This window comes from Pagrus major, chromosome 8 (genome assembly GCF_040436345.1).
Source record: "Pagrus major chromosome 8, Pma_NU_1.0".
NCBI lineage: Eukaryota > Metazoa > Chordata > Actinopteri > Spariformes > Sparidae > Pagrus > Pagrus major.
Genome location: NC_133222.1, coordinates 21,276,493 through 21,291,154, shown reverse-complemented (window position 1 = coordinate 21,291,154; position 14,662 = coordinate 21,276,493). Strand labels below are relative to the sequence as shown.

The following is a 14,662-nucleotide window of genomic DNA, read 5'->3' as shown; positions in this document are numbered from 1 at the left end:
GTTGTTGGGGAAAATGCTGAGATGACGTGACAGACATCCTATCCTACTTACACTTGCTCTTTACATTTTTGAAATTATAGTTCCTATTTTGACACCAAAGTATGGTATACAGTTCCTCTCATCATAAGTTACTCTGTAAAAATGACTAAAAGCTTATGATGGACAGGTGCAGGATGAATTTGTATCTGTGGCTCGCTCAAACTGTTAACTGTAACTAGTTTTGCAGTACTTTTAAATACTTTCAGGGTTTTGTTTGGCAACATTCAAGGACTCATGATTGACATTTAAGTTCTTGACCATTGAACACGACAACAGTAGAATCTATAGTCCAGAATCGTGCCTCGGTTTTATTAGAATGTACAGTTAAAGATTATTGATTCAGTTAATCATGCTCTTCAGTAAGGCATCAAAAGTCAAGGTGGTTCAGTGGAGCTGCCCACTAGAATTAGACTGCAGAAATCTCAGATGTAAAGGTGTGTAACAGAGTGTGAAGCATTTTGTTGGAACATGTTAGGTGCAGAAGTGTAAATAAAAGTGAAAAACAGTTTTGGTGCTCATGTATTGGACTTTATTGTCATTAAAGCAATAGAGGTGCACAATAATTACCTTACAATATGATCCAAATCCATTGCCTTATATATGAACATGGCTTGTGAGCACAATTCTTGGATAAAACCTGTTTCTTAATTAGCTGTTAGACTAATTTTAGTGAGAGGGGTCGATTACAACCTACCTAAAGGCTTTGATTTCTCTTTCTTTTGCTAATTTAAGAAAAACATTTAAAATTCCTTGCTTCATTTTTCATGCTGACCAATCAAAATACACAGGCCACGTTCACGCCGTCACTCCCAAGTTCTGAGCGACATGCAACTCTGAAACCTTTTAACGGGTACGTTTTTCAGAAGACGCTGAGCTGTCGAATCAATAAAAACAAGCTTTTTTCTTTCGTTCTTAATACTTGTAAACCAGGTGAAGCTTCATAGGAAAAGTCTGCTTCAATAAATTTATTGTGCAATTAGGCCAGGACTAAATCAAATACTTCAGCATGTGCTTGGGCTCTAGGTTCTTCTTAGTAGATTTCATTATCCCAGCACAACAAAAACAAACAAAAGCCCATCTAACTAAGAGGTAGAAACACAGGCAACTTTGAAACGTTACGGCGGCACAGCAATGATTACAACTTTTTAAAATATTGTAACATTTGGAGGATGATTATTGCAACCACTCATGTAATAAAAGACAACAAAGAGACAGATAACAAAAGGGGGGCAGAAACAAAACAAAAGAATTGTTTTTTTAAGGTCGACTAAACACGCACCTCAAGTCATTTTGAAATATCTTGCCGGCTAATGCGTCACTCTCACTTCAGTGTGCCCCTCTTGCTATTCACCATACGTTCCCAAACAAAGGCTGAATGTTATATATTGTCTATATGTGGGTCGTGCTGCAGCCTGTCTGGTGATTTTAAATCCCCCTCTCGTTTCTTAAGGTCACATAAGAGGTGTGTTGGAAGGGGAATCCAGGCTAGACCCTAACAGAAGATCACAAAGCAGCACACTGAAAACACCTTTTGTTAATGTTCTTATGCCGTTAACTAGCATTAGCAAAGATGAGCACTTATTTGATTTATTTAGGGGGGAAATCCTACATGTTCTTAAATAAAGCCGTTTCCTATGGGGGAAGGTTCAAATCAGTAAAAATCGTGTGAAAATGAAAAACATGCAATACAGTGAAAAAAAAAAAGAAGTTACAAACTCAATACAGTCAGAGCAAGAAAAAAAAACACATGGTTGAGCCACTCCAGACTTCAGAATTCATGTAGCTGATCAGGACACAGATCCAAAATCAAACATCCATCAGGCAACAGGTCACATGATGCTTCTCAGCCTATTGTCACAGTACGGGTGGTAACACATGAGGCCCTACAGGTACAAGCTTTCGGTTTATATTTGCGAGACAGAAGCAGCTGAGTGCCACGTGGTAGTGGTTAAATTAAGCATGGAGTTTAATAAAGGAAAGGCGACTGTAATAATAAGATGAGGTTGATCTTCTACATCATGATGCTTCTGCTTCGGTTTCTCAATCTGCTTCTTCCTCAGACTCCTCCTCCTCTGCCGTCTCCAGCCAGGTGAGCCACTGGTTGACCTGATGGAAGGAAAACGGGGGGAAAAAAACTGTTTGATACGATGTTTATGAAGAAGTTCAGTCACAAATGTTTGATGGCAAATTATTTTCTTGAAAGCAGTCCCATTTCTGCAGAAATTGTTCTGCAAACAAAAACAAAACACAGTACTGTACCTGGAATAAAGCTTTTCCTTTTCCAGGGAATTCTTGGGTAATGTCTTCTTTCCATGCAAGGAAGGCTTCTTCTTCAATGATCTCCATGTCGTAGAAGTTGACAAAGTAGCGCAGCAGCATGCCTTAGAGGACAGAATATTTTAAAAATGCATTAATGAATTTGACAAGAGAACAAGCCATTTTGTACTACTAGCAATGTATGATGAAGCATCTAAGCCATGATTGGTTGCTTTAGTTAAAAACATGCCTTTCAAAGATAAAGGATTTATAGTAACACAGCCCAACAGATACTGGAATCAAGATCATTACAGATATAAGAGATTACTTTTTTTTTTTGATGAACCAATTGGTATCCATTCTATGTAATGGAGAGGTTCTAAACTTTTTGCATTTCTAATATATTTGCAACAACATCTATAAATCAGTCTACTTCTAGTAGATTGTCCAAGACTTGTGAGTTTCTGTACCTTTAGGGAACGTGCTGGCGTTGCAATGCACCTGCAGGGCGTACAGGGCGCTGACCTGCAGCTCGGTATGGTCGTGCAGGAACTTCTGCATGACGGGCTTGAAGGCCAGCAGCAGCTGCTTCTCCTGCTCCAGCTGTTCTTTGGAGGGGGCTGCCAGCGGCTCGTCACTCTCCACGATGCACAGCTCCTGGGAGATGTACTGGAGGAAACTGGGAAAAGAGCAGAGGACAAAGGCCAATCACACAAATTACACCTCTCATATAAAGTCTGATAATTTCTAATATACGGTCTTGCAGGGAAATAATGGGCAATTTAATCGATAATGAAAAATATCACTTGTTGGCGCCCCAAACAGTGAGAATGTACATGAAAGCATTGCGACTTTAGCTTCAAAGACCCTTTGGTATTATAAGATACAAAAAAATCTATCAAATGAAGACAAACATCAAACTTTAACCTGCTCTTTATTTACCTGGTCATGAGGATGTTGACAAAGCCTTTATCAGTGTGAAGCTTGGGAGAGATGTTGTCTTTGATCCACTTGTAGATGGACTGTGGAGATGGGTCTGCCTTTATCTGCTTCAGCAGCTCCTTCTCCAGCTTCAGCAGCGGGAACAGGAAGCTCAGGCCCTTCCCCTCCAGGATCTCCAGCATGCGGTCCTTGTTTTGATCGATTTCTGCCAAGAACAAGAAGTCTGTTATTCGGAGGGGGGTCACGATGCTAACAACTGTTGCCTCAGCGGGATGCATTTTCAATTTGTACAGGTCATATTGGTTTGATGTTGCGTTTGAGTGTTTGTGTCTGTAGGACAGAAGTACCTGGGAGCATCTTCTGCATGTTGACCTTGCTCTGCTGGAAGAGGTCGGTGAGCCACTCTCGGTCCTTCAGCTTGGCCGTCTGTTGCAGGCAAAGCAGGAAGAGGGGGAAGTGGGTGCCATTCTCCAGTGGGTGAGCCAGCTCCGCCACACTCACCAGCTCTGCGATGATGGCCCGAGCCGCAAACTGGGCCAGGTAGGACTTCACCAGGGGCACGTCCAGCTCGATCTTAGGGCACTGGTCCAGGACATTGAGGAAAGCCTGCATGGCATGAGGGCGAGGAAATGCCAGAGTGTGAATAAGGATGTGGCCCCTTTCATGGCTCTCAGTGACAAAGGTGTTACGTCCTGGGCAGTTCCTTACAAGTTAAAATGTGTTTTTCCTACACTTTTAAGCAAATCGCTGGCATACCGTGCTTGATTTTTTGATAGATCCAATTAATTCAGTAGAGAGCAGTAAGATGGTGCCATTAATTCTCTATAATTTATCATTTTTAACTACAAACCATTGGATCAGTCTAGTTCGAGTGTTACATAAATTAATGTTGAGTGTATATACCTGCATGAAGTTCTCTCCAGTGATGAGGCCCTCAGTGCGGAGTGTATGGATCAGAGTGCTCGCGTGCTCCTTGTCCTCATCAGGACGGTCCAGGGAACACACGATGATCTTACTCAGCATCTCTGGCAGGAAGTGCTTGGGAGCCTTCATGTCTCGCACGCCGCTCACAGCCTCGGTCAGGTTCTTACTGTTCAAGTATTCCGTCATGATCGCCTCCTGAAGGGAAGATTACAGTGGGCAGAAATGAGCTGTTTGATCATCAAATACCAAGCGTACAAACTGATTTGAGTTCTCAACAGATATGATTACCCAGATCTGGAGGTTATGTTTCTGGTTCAGATAAGCAATCAATAATTTTCTTATGAGCAGACATACTTTGTTGTATTCAAACTCTGATTCCTAATTAACAGCTTCTTTTTAATTATATTATTACATTTTTGGTACAGTACCATCTTCTGGATATGTTTCGTTGGTCGGAAGACATTTTCTAGTCTGACTGATGCTATCACAGTAGGAAATGTAGGTTCTGACATTAGCTTGCTTCATTTCATTTCCGAGTCCTCCTCCTTGCTGATTTTTCTGTGCCCAATCGAATTTGTTATCCATTATTTATTTGTTGCAGCTGTTCTAGATTGAAAAGAGGGGAAAATATAAACGTTTTGTTTTGCCTACAGTCATTTTAAGCAGTTCCTCCCTGGCAGGAGGTGGTTTCTTGTTCGTCTTCTGAGGTTTCTCTTGGATGGGCGGAGGGTTGGTCTTCAGGCCAAGCTGTGGAGGCTGAGGAAAAGGTCATGTGGTTATCAAACAGATATAGTTCCACCAAGAAAACAATATTTTTGTGATGAGTGGGTTTTTACCCAGGACTTTTTCCCCTTTCGCACGCAAACCTTACATTTCTTTTATTGGCCTTTTCATTGCTTTATTATATGGGACAGCTTAAGAGTGGGAGGACATGGGATGAGAGAGAGGGGGAATGACAAGCAGCAAAGGGCCATAGTATGTATTGTATAGGTTTCCTCTTCCCTCTTATCTATGTTTGTCTTAGTTAAACTAACATATTGGTAAACTGTGAGAAGGGATTGTCTCTTACCTGTCCCAGAGGGGGGGTTTGAGTGCGTGGGGGCTGAGCGCTTGGAGGCATCATGGTGGGGATCTGGGGCTGGAGCTTGGGCACCTGGTTCTTGTTGAGGAGGAATGACTGCGCAGGCCTGAGGCTGATCTGTGGAACCACGAAGCACCATGAAGAAAGAGCATACAACAGGATTAGTCATAGTCTTTGAAAAAATAAAAAAATCATGCTAATAAAAATCTGTATATTGGCTAAATTCATGCCCTCATCCTACACTTGCAGTCAGTGGGCCAGCTACCAGTTTGAAGACAAGAGGAGGAGTGGAGGAGGGATAGGGAGGATAGATCAAAGATGGAGTAAGAGGTAGAAGAAAGACTGGTAGCAGGTTGTTCCTCAGAATAACGCGTCTTTTTTATAATCACTGGGCATGAAGACTTGAACACTGGCATGGAGGACTGCATGATACAGCCTATAATGCTAGTGTGATTGCATCGTAACTACAAAAAGATTTGGCTCAAGCTTGATGTTCTCACTTTTTACAAATTGTCAATAGATTTTAGTTCATAAATTGTTGAATACACAACATGTCAAATAAACCGCTATCAAGTTTTTGTCTGTATCTTGCAACCCAGCTACAATTAGTACCAGTTACCTCATCTGCATTAAGCTGTCCTTTCTTGCTGAATCGTGGAGGCATGTCCTTGGACTGGACCTGCTGCGGGGCCATATGGTTCTGGTTCTGGTTGAGGAAATGCTGGTTCTGAACCTGTAGGAAGATACATGGGCATACAGGATGACTCTTTTAAACTGTAACCTCAAGAGTTGCCGGAGAACATCAATCGCTGTCTGACTGACCCAACACTTCTTATACTGTTAGCAGGCTTACCTGGTTGGACTTAACAAAAGACTTTGGCCCCATGTCAAACTGCGACTGTGGTGGAGGGGCGATGTGGCCACCGTGGCCGTTGAAGAGCGGGTTGGTGCGATGGCGTCCCATAGTGGGCGAGTACCTATCCTGAATAACCCCCGGGCCAGTTCCAATACCACTGCCTGAGAAAACAAAATACAAATATATTTGAATTTGCCATGCCATCATTATAAAAAACAAAACATAATAGATTAAACCATATATCATGTCATGTCATGTCACCAAGGAACAAAGCTCATACCTGGCATCTGTCCAAACATGTCGGCCAATCCCCCGAGAGTCTCTCTGTCCAGTTTCACTCTGTTAGGCATGAAGGGGCTTTCCAGGAAGAAGTCCATCCTCATCCCCTGAGACATGGGTGCTGGGATGAAAACACCCAAATCCTACAGGAACACACAACAGAGCTGGTGTCAGAAAACCGTCCAATCACATGATTACGCATTTGACCCAACTTGGGTTTCTGACATTAACCTGAGTTTTTAGGGAAACTTAATTACATCCTGTACATACTTTATTGTCAGGACAATGTGCTGCTGACGCATACTGCTCACAAAAGGTTGCTTACTGATGTGTAGAAACTTGTCGTTTATAAAAGAGAGAGGGTTATAATTTCAGTTTATTTCGGGAGCCTTTTAACAAATGCATGCCTCAACCTCTACTTCTGATGCTGGGTACTAACCATTAATCATCCAAATATGTGGGTGATCTACAACGTTGATTCCAAAAAAGTTGGGAAGCTTTTTAAAACAGAAAACAGAATGTGAACATTTGCTAATCCTTTTTGACATACGCTAATTTGAAAACAGTAAAAAGACTAAATATTTCATGTTTAACATCATCAGCTCCAGTGTTCTTTGTACATAAATGCTTATTCTGAATTTGATGCCAGCAACACATTTCAAACAAGTTGGGACAGGGGCAACATAAGACAGCAAAATTTGTGGAATGCTCCAAAAAGACCTGTTTGGAAATATCCACAGGTCAACAGGTTCATTGGTAAGAGGTGATAGTTTCATGACTGGGTATGAAAGGGTCATCCTCGAAAGGCTCAGTCATTCACAAGCAAGGAGGAGGCGAGGTTCACCATTTTGTGAAACACATGACTGTATGAAGGATATTACTAAACGGGCTCTGGAACACTTTGTAAACTGTTGTCAGTAAACACAGTTTGTTTGCAAATGATTGGGTTCTGTTTTTATTTATGTTTTACACAGCGTCCAAACTTTTTTGGATCAGGGTTGTGAACAGTGATCATCCAATTTTCAGTTCATTTTCACTTGACTCACTTTCACTGCATCCTGACGGATCTGGTGAATCGTCTTTGGTCCGTTGTCGATGAAAGCCTTGCGGGGGACCCAGTTGTTTTCTCGCAGTTCCACTGTGTCTTGCAGCAGGAAGCGGATCCTAGCGGGCAACTCCTTGTTGTTCATTAAGGATCGCATACGGCCAAAGTACTGATCCATTAAAGACTGTGGAGAACAGGTGGACAGAGGAGGGAAAAGTGAGGACAGGCAACATTAGCACCATACAGTATAGCAGCTGGATTAATGTTAGGACTGGCTGTGAGCCAAGTGGGCCCCTAGGTGAGCCAGATGATGAGCTTGGGCAGGACCTGAAATGACATGGTCCTGACACAGACAGGACCACAAGGGCACAGAGAAAAGATGCTGGCAGAGCAAAAAAAAAAAACCTTTACCAGCCAAACCACAAATGTAACATGTCTGATTTGTGTACCACTCTTATAATCTTAAAGAAATTGTAAGTTCCCCCCTAAAGCCTTTAGTTATTTTCTTTAGCATTTAACAGTACAACTAACTTGCAGACCTATGAATAAGTTATGCTTATTGGGACATGTTCCACACACAAAATCCAAACGGAGCTTAACAGCCTCTCCAGATGGTTATGGTGTCATTTAAGGAGCTGTTACCTTTGCTTTCTCATGGTCGAGTCTCGGCCCCACTGTCCTCATTATCTGACAGAGGCACTCCAGATCCTCCCCCATATCCTTGAGCTGAACTCTCTTCTTCTTTTCCAGAAGCTTCAGAAAAGATTAGAGAGAGAAGGAAGACAGGGGGTCATACGAGGTACATACTCTGCTGTCAAGAAGGTATGCAGTACTTCGTTTGATTCCAACTCTTCTTGTACATTCTTAGAAATGTAAAAGGATATGAATTTCAAACACGCAAAACACCAAGAGAAGAGTGCACGTACTGTTTTGATGCACTTATGAAGGATAGATTCGTGGATGAGGTCGAGTTTGCCAAGTTCCCCGATGAATTTAATGTTGCCAAGCATCTTGATCTTGGCAATGGCACGCTGCTCCTCCTCCTCAGAAGTAAGAGGGTTGTCATGTTTGTCATAGACTGAAGTGCAAAGAGAAACCGAAGTTAGTAGTAGACAGGCTGACGTGAAATGAGCTACAAAGATGCTGCCCCTCTCACAAGATGCACAAAAACATGAACTTACTTTCAACATTTCTGGTGCGGTTTTCAAATTCATCTTGAAGTTTGGAAATCAGCAGTCTTCTGAAGGTCTAAAAAGCAAAAGAAAAAAACAAACCTATTATCCATTGGTTAGATGTAGCTTAACAGGAAACATCAAAGCAAAAATGAGCTATTATTATTTCACAATATTATGCAGAAGTGTTTATAATTAAACAAAATAATCATTAAAAAAACACAGCAGAAGTACCAATGGCTTTATGTCAGTAACGACATGAAGGAGAGGAGAGAAATATTCTAAAGGCTTGAAAACGTATTGAACTGTTGCGCAGAACGTGAACAGCCACACTTACTGTGCTCTGCTTTTGGGATGTTTGGATCTCAGATGAAGGGCCATCAAAGTTTGGTGCGTCCTCTGCCAAGCGCAGACATAGCTGAGCATAGAGCGAGCTATACTTCGGCTCTTCTAGGGCTTTGTCTACAATCTAACCCACAGTGAGGGAGGAGGAGAGGAGAGGAGAGGAGAGAGAAAGCAGAGAGGGACCACTCAGGTCATTAAAACGTGTGGTGTATGAGTCACTCAGAGCAGCCTGCCAAGAATGGATGAATACATTTGCTTTTAGCAGAGTACCAAAGAAACGTGCGCTTACCAGCAAGATGATTCCTTTAAGGACGAGTTTTGAATCTACGCCCACGTTCAGGAGCTCAAGGCATAGCTTGTCAAACTTCTCAGGCGTGAGTTTGTTGAGTATGCTAGAAAAACAAAAACAAGAGGGGGGCCAGAGAGGCAGCAAGATAATGAAGTCAGTATTACTTAGTGAGATCAAGATGTCGACATGACATCAAAAATCGTTCGACCATTTTATGATTCTTATTCACACTTCTGAGCAAAGCTGCAGCATCTGTTGATTTGCTGCAACAGAGCCAATTAATAATGATTTTTTAATCCACAGGCATACTGAATCTTTATTAGCCACATTAGCTTTCTCATTTTAACTGACTTTGGTTTTTAGCACAGCACCCTGTCAGTTTGTATGGTAATTTAAGACACCTTGATTTTCTGATCTTGAATTAAACAAAGACATGTCAGCAACAAGTTCATGTCGAGGATGGGTAAGGAGACTTAGATGTTGCAGCCACTATACTGTAGATCATCGTAGCTTTTTCTATGACATACACAGGACTTTTTTTCAGGAAAAACAGCATTGACTGGATCTAAATCTGGCTTAATTATGGTACATAAAATGTACAGGAGTTGTGAAAAGAAAGCAGAGCTGCCTCCTGCTGTGGCCAACAGTTAGTCTACATTCCAGAAGAGAACTCATCTCCTCATCTTTTGCACTTGTAAACATCACCTGACACGAGGGAACAGGGCTTGAGTGCCTTTAGCAAAGCACATGCCATTTTAATGAGTGCAGAACTAGGCAATTCAACACACTGTCCCTGCTGAAATTGAAGCAAGAGGCAATTGATGAACTTCCTAAACTCCTGATAAGACAAGATAAGCCTTTAACGATCGATCCCCAGAAGGGCCATTCTGGATAAAAAGACCATTTAGAAGAAGCTCAAATTAGATTTTCTAACAGATTTGGTATTTTCATTAAATCAGCTGGAGTCCTTGAACATTTGTCCAGCTCACTGTTCCAACTTTCAAGACATTTACTGGATTTTTTCTTCGGATGAGCTATACTGGGAATCCAGAAAACAATTTTGCAAGCCAAACCAAAAGAACTGATGTTTCAATGGGTTTTGTAAATCTAAATAGAAGTGGACTCAACTGAAGTGTTTTTAGTACCAACAACCTTTGAGCCACAACAGAGCAAAATTCTTTCACATCATTTCTGGGTTATGTCTGGGTAAATGTCAAAGAGGAGTTAGTAAAAAAAAAAGGGTGCTTTTTGTGCCTGGGGATGGATAATTAACTCTTCAAATATGTGTACAGGCTTGAACCTTACCCCCTCACTTTCCTGAAGATTGCATCGTGTCGCTCTTTTTCGTTGCTGGAGTTGACATCTCGTCTAGTGCTTCGTGAAGGAACCCATCTCTGAACGCTTTGCCCTGGGGTTTTCCCCAGGAACTCGCTAAACAAGTACAGAGAGAGACACTGAGCACCACAGAATCTAACAACATCCTGGCAGGAACAGAAAAATACACAAATGACCTCAAAATACACTTATTGTTGGAGCACAAACCCTAGTAATACTTATTTTACATGCATCCGCACTTATTTTACAAATGCTACACAATCTATGCTGCCTCATCTTATTATTTATTTAAAATAAAACTCAGGCGTTGGGTGTAGATTAGCACGAGCAGTAAAAACAAGTTTTGTTTGTATTTATGTTTCACACAAGTGTTGGGCCTTCAAACACATTCCTGCCCCCCCCTTTTTTTATACCCTTTGTTGTAAAATGATCTCAGACCGCCCAGCTGTTAAACATGCATGCACTGTCTGCAGCTGACTGACATCATGTTACAGGACTTCTAGATATGCAAATCTAAGTTTCCTAGAATTCAGGCCCTCTGAGGTCTAATGTCTTCTCCACTTTCTACAGTGGGGGGAAAACTAACAATAGTTGCTGGTGCCACGGTAATAGTAATTAAATCACTATACATTTAGTGTGCTTCAGAAAAAAGCCAAATGACAAACCTGTTGCCGACAGTCTTGGGATAGTGCTGAGGTGCACCCCTACCACCTCCTCCCCCCGAAGAAGCACTGCAGAAGCAGGCACAAGGATGAGAACACATTAGGTACGCAACACTGCACTAGATGGTATGAGCCTGTGTCTTCACATCAGAGGAAACACGATTAATTGTCCTGCTTATTCAGTCAACCATTATTTACACTAAAGTCCCTGGGGAACAAGAGCCCACGGCTACGAGTGAGATCCAATGACCATCTTAAAAACTCAAAACACGCGCAATTAGAAAACTGAAGAATTCAATCCAATCATCCAGTACAGATTAAAATGTCTTTAATAAATGGGTTATAAATTTAAACTACTAACTAGTTGTTTCCTTGCACTTGATCACTTGCTAACTGTCAGTTATGAGAAAACCAATAAATAAATGACTTTTACACAATAATTTGAAAGTAGAAACTAGGGAAGACTGATGGCTTGGGCTGACAGCTTCATACATAAACACTGCCTCAGGCTTTTCAAGGGACTGTCACAATCAGCCGTTGAAGCGTAGGAGATGCAGCTTCAAGAATGACAATACACATGCATATGAAGAGCACTGCCAAAAGCAGAACATTTAAGGTGATGGCACGTGCATTAATGCACTGCTCAGTCGAACAAGCGTGAGCTAAGAGAGTCTACATAGTTTATACATAAATAAAGCTGCTACTTTATGACCTTAAATGTGATTTGCTGTTATGTCACTTACACATTTTTGCTAATTCCGAGTTTGATTAAAGTAGTGGAGCCGTTCAGTTAGGTGAAGGTTTAATTTATTTTTCAAACCTGTTGGAAGCATTCACAAAATGTAAAGTTCATACAAATCGTTTTGCTACATCTATATGTTGCCACTGCTCCACATTAGTTTATACCTTTGCAACTGGCCGCATAAGTTTATGAGTTACTAATTTACTGCTCACAAGTTACATTGCCAATTTCGTGCAGTTTTACGATGCCTACCTCTTCACTTCATATCACTACCAAAGAAGAGCAGACATAACATCACTTAAATGTCCAAAAACATGAGATACACGACAGCTACGGCAACATGCATTGTTTCAGGTGCAGTGAAAAAAGCAGAACAGGTTATTCTTCACAATGACCGCTCTACTGCCCGTGTTTGATCACAGACATTACGGTCCAACAATACTCAAATGTTCATAACAGTCACACGAGTCACCAGCACACCGGCTTTTGACTGGAACTGATTATTTGCATACACAGGACCTCAGCCAGCCTTTTGAAGGTACGTTAAAACAATTTGGAACCGGTTTGAAAATCAACACGACCAATTTACTATCTGCCAAATGACATGACAACAGATATTTCTAGAGCCCTTTGAGAACCCGCACCATAAAACCCCCGACAATAACTTTCCCATTCACCATACAGTATCACATAACATCCCAAGCCTTAATGTAAACATTTTACACGTAATCAAGGAAGTGTGGCATCCTGTTGACTGCTACTCTATAAACGGTGTGTGTGCTGCCACCAGCACTACATAACCAACAGGACAGAAATCCTCTTAGGGCTTATTATGTCTACCCAACCCCCCTTTTCAAAAGGTTTCACAAAGAGAAGTGTCTGACAGCCATTTTGAGCCTTCCCACATCCTGCTTTGTTCTTAAGGCCGGAAGTCCCTGCCCAAAATGCTATGAGGGGGCTAACCATGGAAAAAAACGAAGGGAAAAGAAGAAAAAAAGGATTTCCATGTTGGTATTTCCTGGACAAGTTTTGGTTATGTACCTGAAACGAGAAGCACCCCCTTCTGCAATCACACTCTCCACTTTGGCGGCTTGACAATGAAGAATACTCAAAAGAATAAGAATAATAGGAAGGGAGGGGGAAAACGGTGCTGTGGAAGAGAAAAAGAGAGTACAATTAGTATCTACATGAGGGCTAGGGAAAAACAACACACACACCCATACACTACATTGTGGCATGTAGCGGGGTACTGTGCGTTATCCAATGCAACTTAACACCACTGTCAGTGAGCTAACTTGGCTTGATAAACAGTTAAGTAGCCAGGGCTTTGTTATATGTTAGGCCTGACCACGAACGAAAAATGTAATTATCGAAGCAACCCCGTGACTACAGTAGATTATGAACACGATAGGTTACACAACCCTGGTGTTATAGTTGAGCATCGATGACCGTGCTGGTGCAATTACATCAAATGCCCATACGTAGAAATCTGTGCCCGTCTTTGCTCTGCTTCAACAAAGCAAACGAGCGTCAGCTAGCCGACTAAAGCTAACGTTCACCAATTAGCGCGCTAGGCTGCTAAAACCTACACGTTAGCTACGTCACGACATTGGTGAGAGGTTCGCCGCATTTGCATATCATTGTTTACACAATTTGTAATGGGTTCGGTGTATTGTGTAACCTTGTGTGCAGTGAAATGTTTGCAGTTACATAGGAATTCTGGTGCTGTCAAGTCCGAGGTGCTTTGCGCTGGTTTGCTACTTGACGTTAGCTTGATCGAAAACAGGACAAGCCATCAAACCTAGCGTTGCACCGTGATGCAGTGAAATGGGGCAGGGCGGCGTGGTTAGCCGCTAATGTTTGCAGTCGGCTGTGCTTGTGTCGCCATCCCATCATGGCTGGGACTTGACATTAGGATTCGAGGCTAACGTCAGTATTGAGGTGTCCGTGACCCGAATCCAATGCAATGGAGCGGACATCATTTTGGATCGATCTATACCGTGCATTGCTACGTTATTTTTCTGTAAATAACGTTAATAGCCAAAAGTAGCAAGACGACGACGCCATTTTCTACTTGAATGTAAATCAGCTGAGCCATCGGTAAGCTAGGCTATCTACCGGCTCCGAAAGCTAAGATGCTAACTATAGTTAGCTTAAATAAGCTGATGTTAAACGTTAGTATTTCAGCTTGCTAGCTAGCAGAAGCCATTTTGGATGAGCCGGTGCGGTTTTGCAAGGGAGAAAAATCTGCCTTACCTTCACCAAAGCAACTTCAGTTTTATATTGTTGTGTGACTACCAAAGAAGAAAAAATACAGTTGTTAAAGGATGGCGGGTTATGCGACGGATATCAGGAGAGCTAAAAGCAGAAAGATGACCGCACAAACACACACATCAATCCCCTAGTAGCAGCCTGGCTGGCTTGTTTGCGCTAGCTAGCCGATGGAGAGCTCAAGAGCTTGATGGGGACAGTAAAGTCACCGGTTTGCATTGGTCACGTATTTTGTTGCCATGTCAATCCTGACCAATCACAAGAAAGCTCTGTTAAAAAGGCGTTTCCAGTAGTGCATAACAACCAATGAGAGGCATCTTGACACAAAATAGACCGCCTCTTTTAGTTGATTGACACACAATTTAACATCTGCAGTGCAGAATACTGGTTATCTGCTCAAATTAATGTAGATAAAGGCATTAAA

General features: G+C 41.9%; 1 protein-coding gene across 1 annotated transcript; it reads right to left on the bottom strand.

The window, feature by feature from the left end:
* Positions 1–545: 545 nt before the first annotated feature.
* On the bottom strand, positions 546–14,418 carry eif4g2b (eukaryotic translation initiation factor 4, gamma 2b). Its single transcript, XM_073471655.1, has 21 exons — positions 14,224–14,418; positions 13,009–13,117; positions 11,229–11,294; positions 10,534–10,659; positions 9,229–9,331; positions 8,932–9,063; positions 8,604–8,670; positions 8,349–8,500; positions 8,065–8,175; positions 7,424–7,606; positions 6,379–6,520; positions 6,096–6,259; positions 5,862–5,975; positions 5,231–5,359; positions 4,813–4,917; positions 4,141–4,356; positions 3,585–3,843; positions 3,238–3,442; positions 2,766–2,974; positions 2,299–2,420; positions 546–2,145 (listed from the first exon to the last, which is right to left on the bottom strand). The coding sequence occupies exons 8-21, from the start codon at positions 8,430–8,432 to the stop codon at positions 2,080–2,082; spliced, it is 2,109 nt and encodes a 702-aa protein (XP_073327756.1). The 5' UTR covers positions 8,433–8,500; positions 8,604–8,670; positions 8,932–9,063; positions 9,229–9,331; positions 10,534–10,659; positions 11,229–11,294; positions 13,009–13,117; positions 14,224–14,418; the 3' UTR covers positions 546–2,079.
* Positions 14,419–14,662: the final 244 nt, after the last annotated feature.

Bases quoted from the DNA above. Each gene is read 5' to 3' on its own strand.
- eif4g2b (XM_073471655.1), bottom strand. From the start codon at position 8,432: ATGCTTGGCAACATTAAATTCATCGGGGAACTTGGCAAACTCGACCTC. The intron at 6,260-6,378 runs GTATGAGCTTTG...TTGTTTTCTCAG, and splicing joins CATGTTTGGACAGATGCCAG to GCAGTGGTATTGGAACTGGC. The intron at 2,421-2,765 runs GTACAGAAACTC...CTGTCCTCTAAG, and splicing joins CGCCAGCACGTTCCCTAAAG to GCATGCTGCTGCGCTACTTT.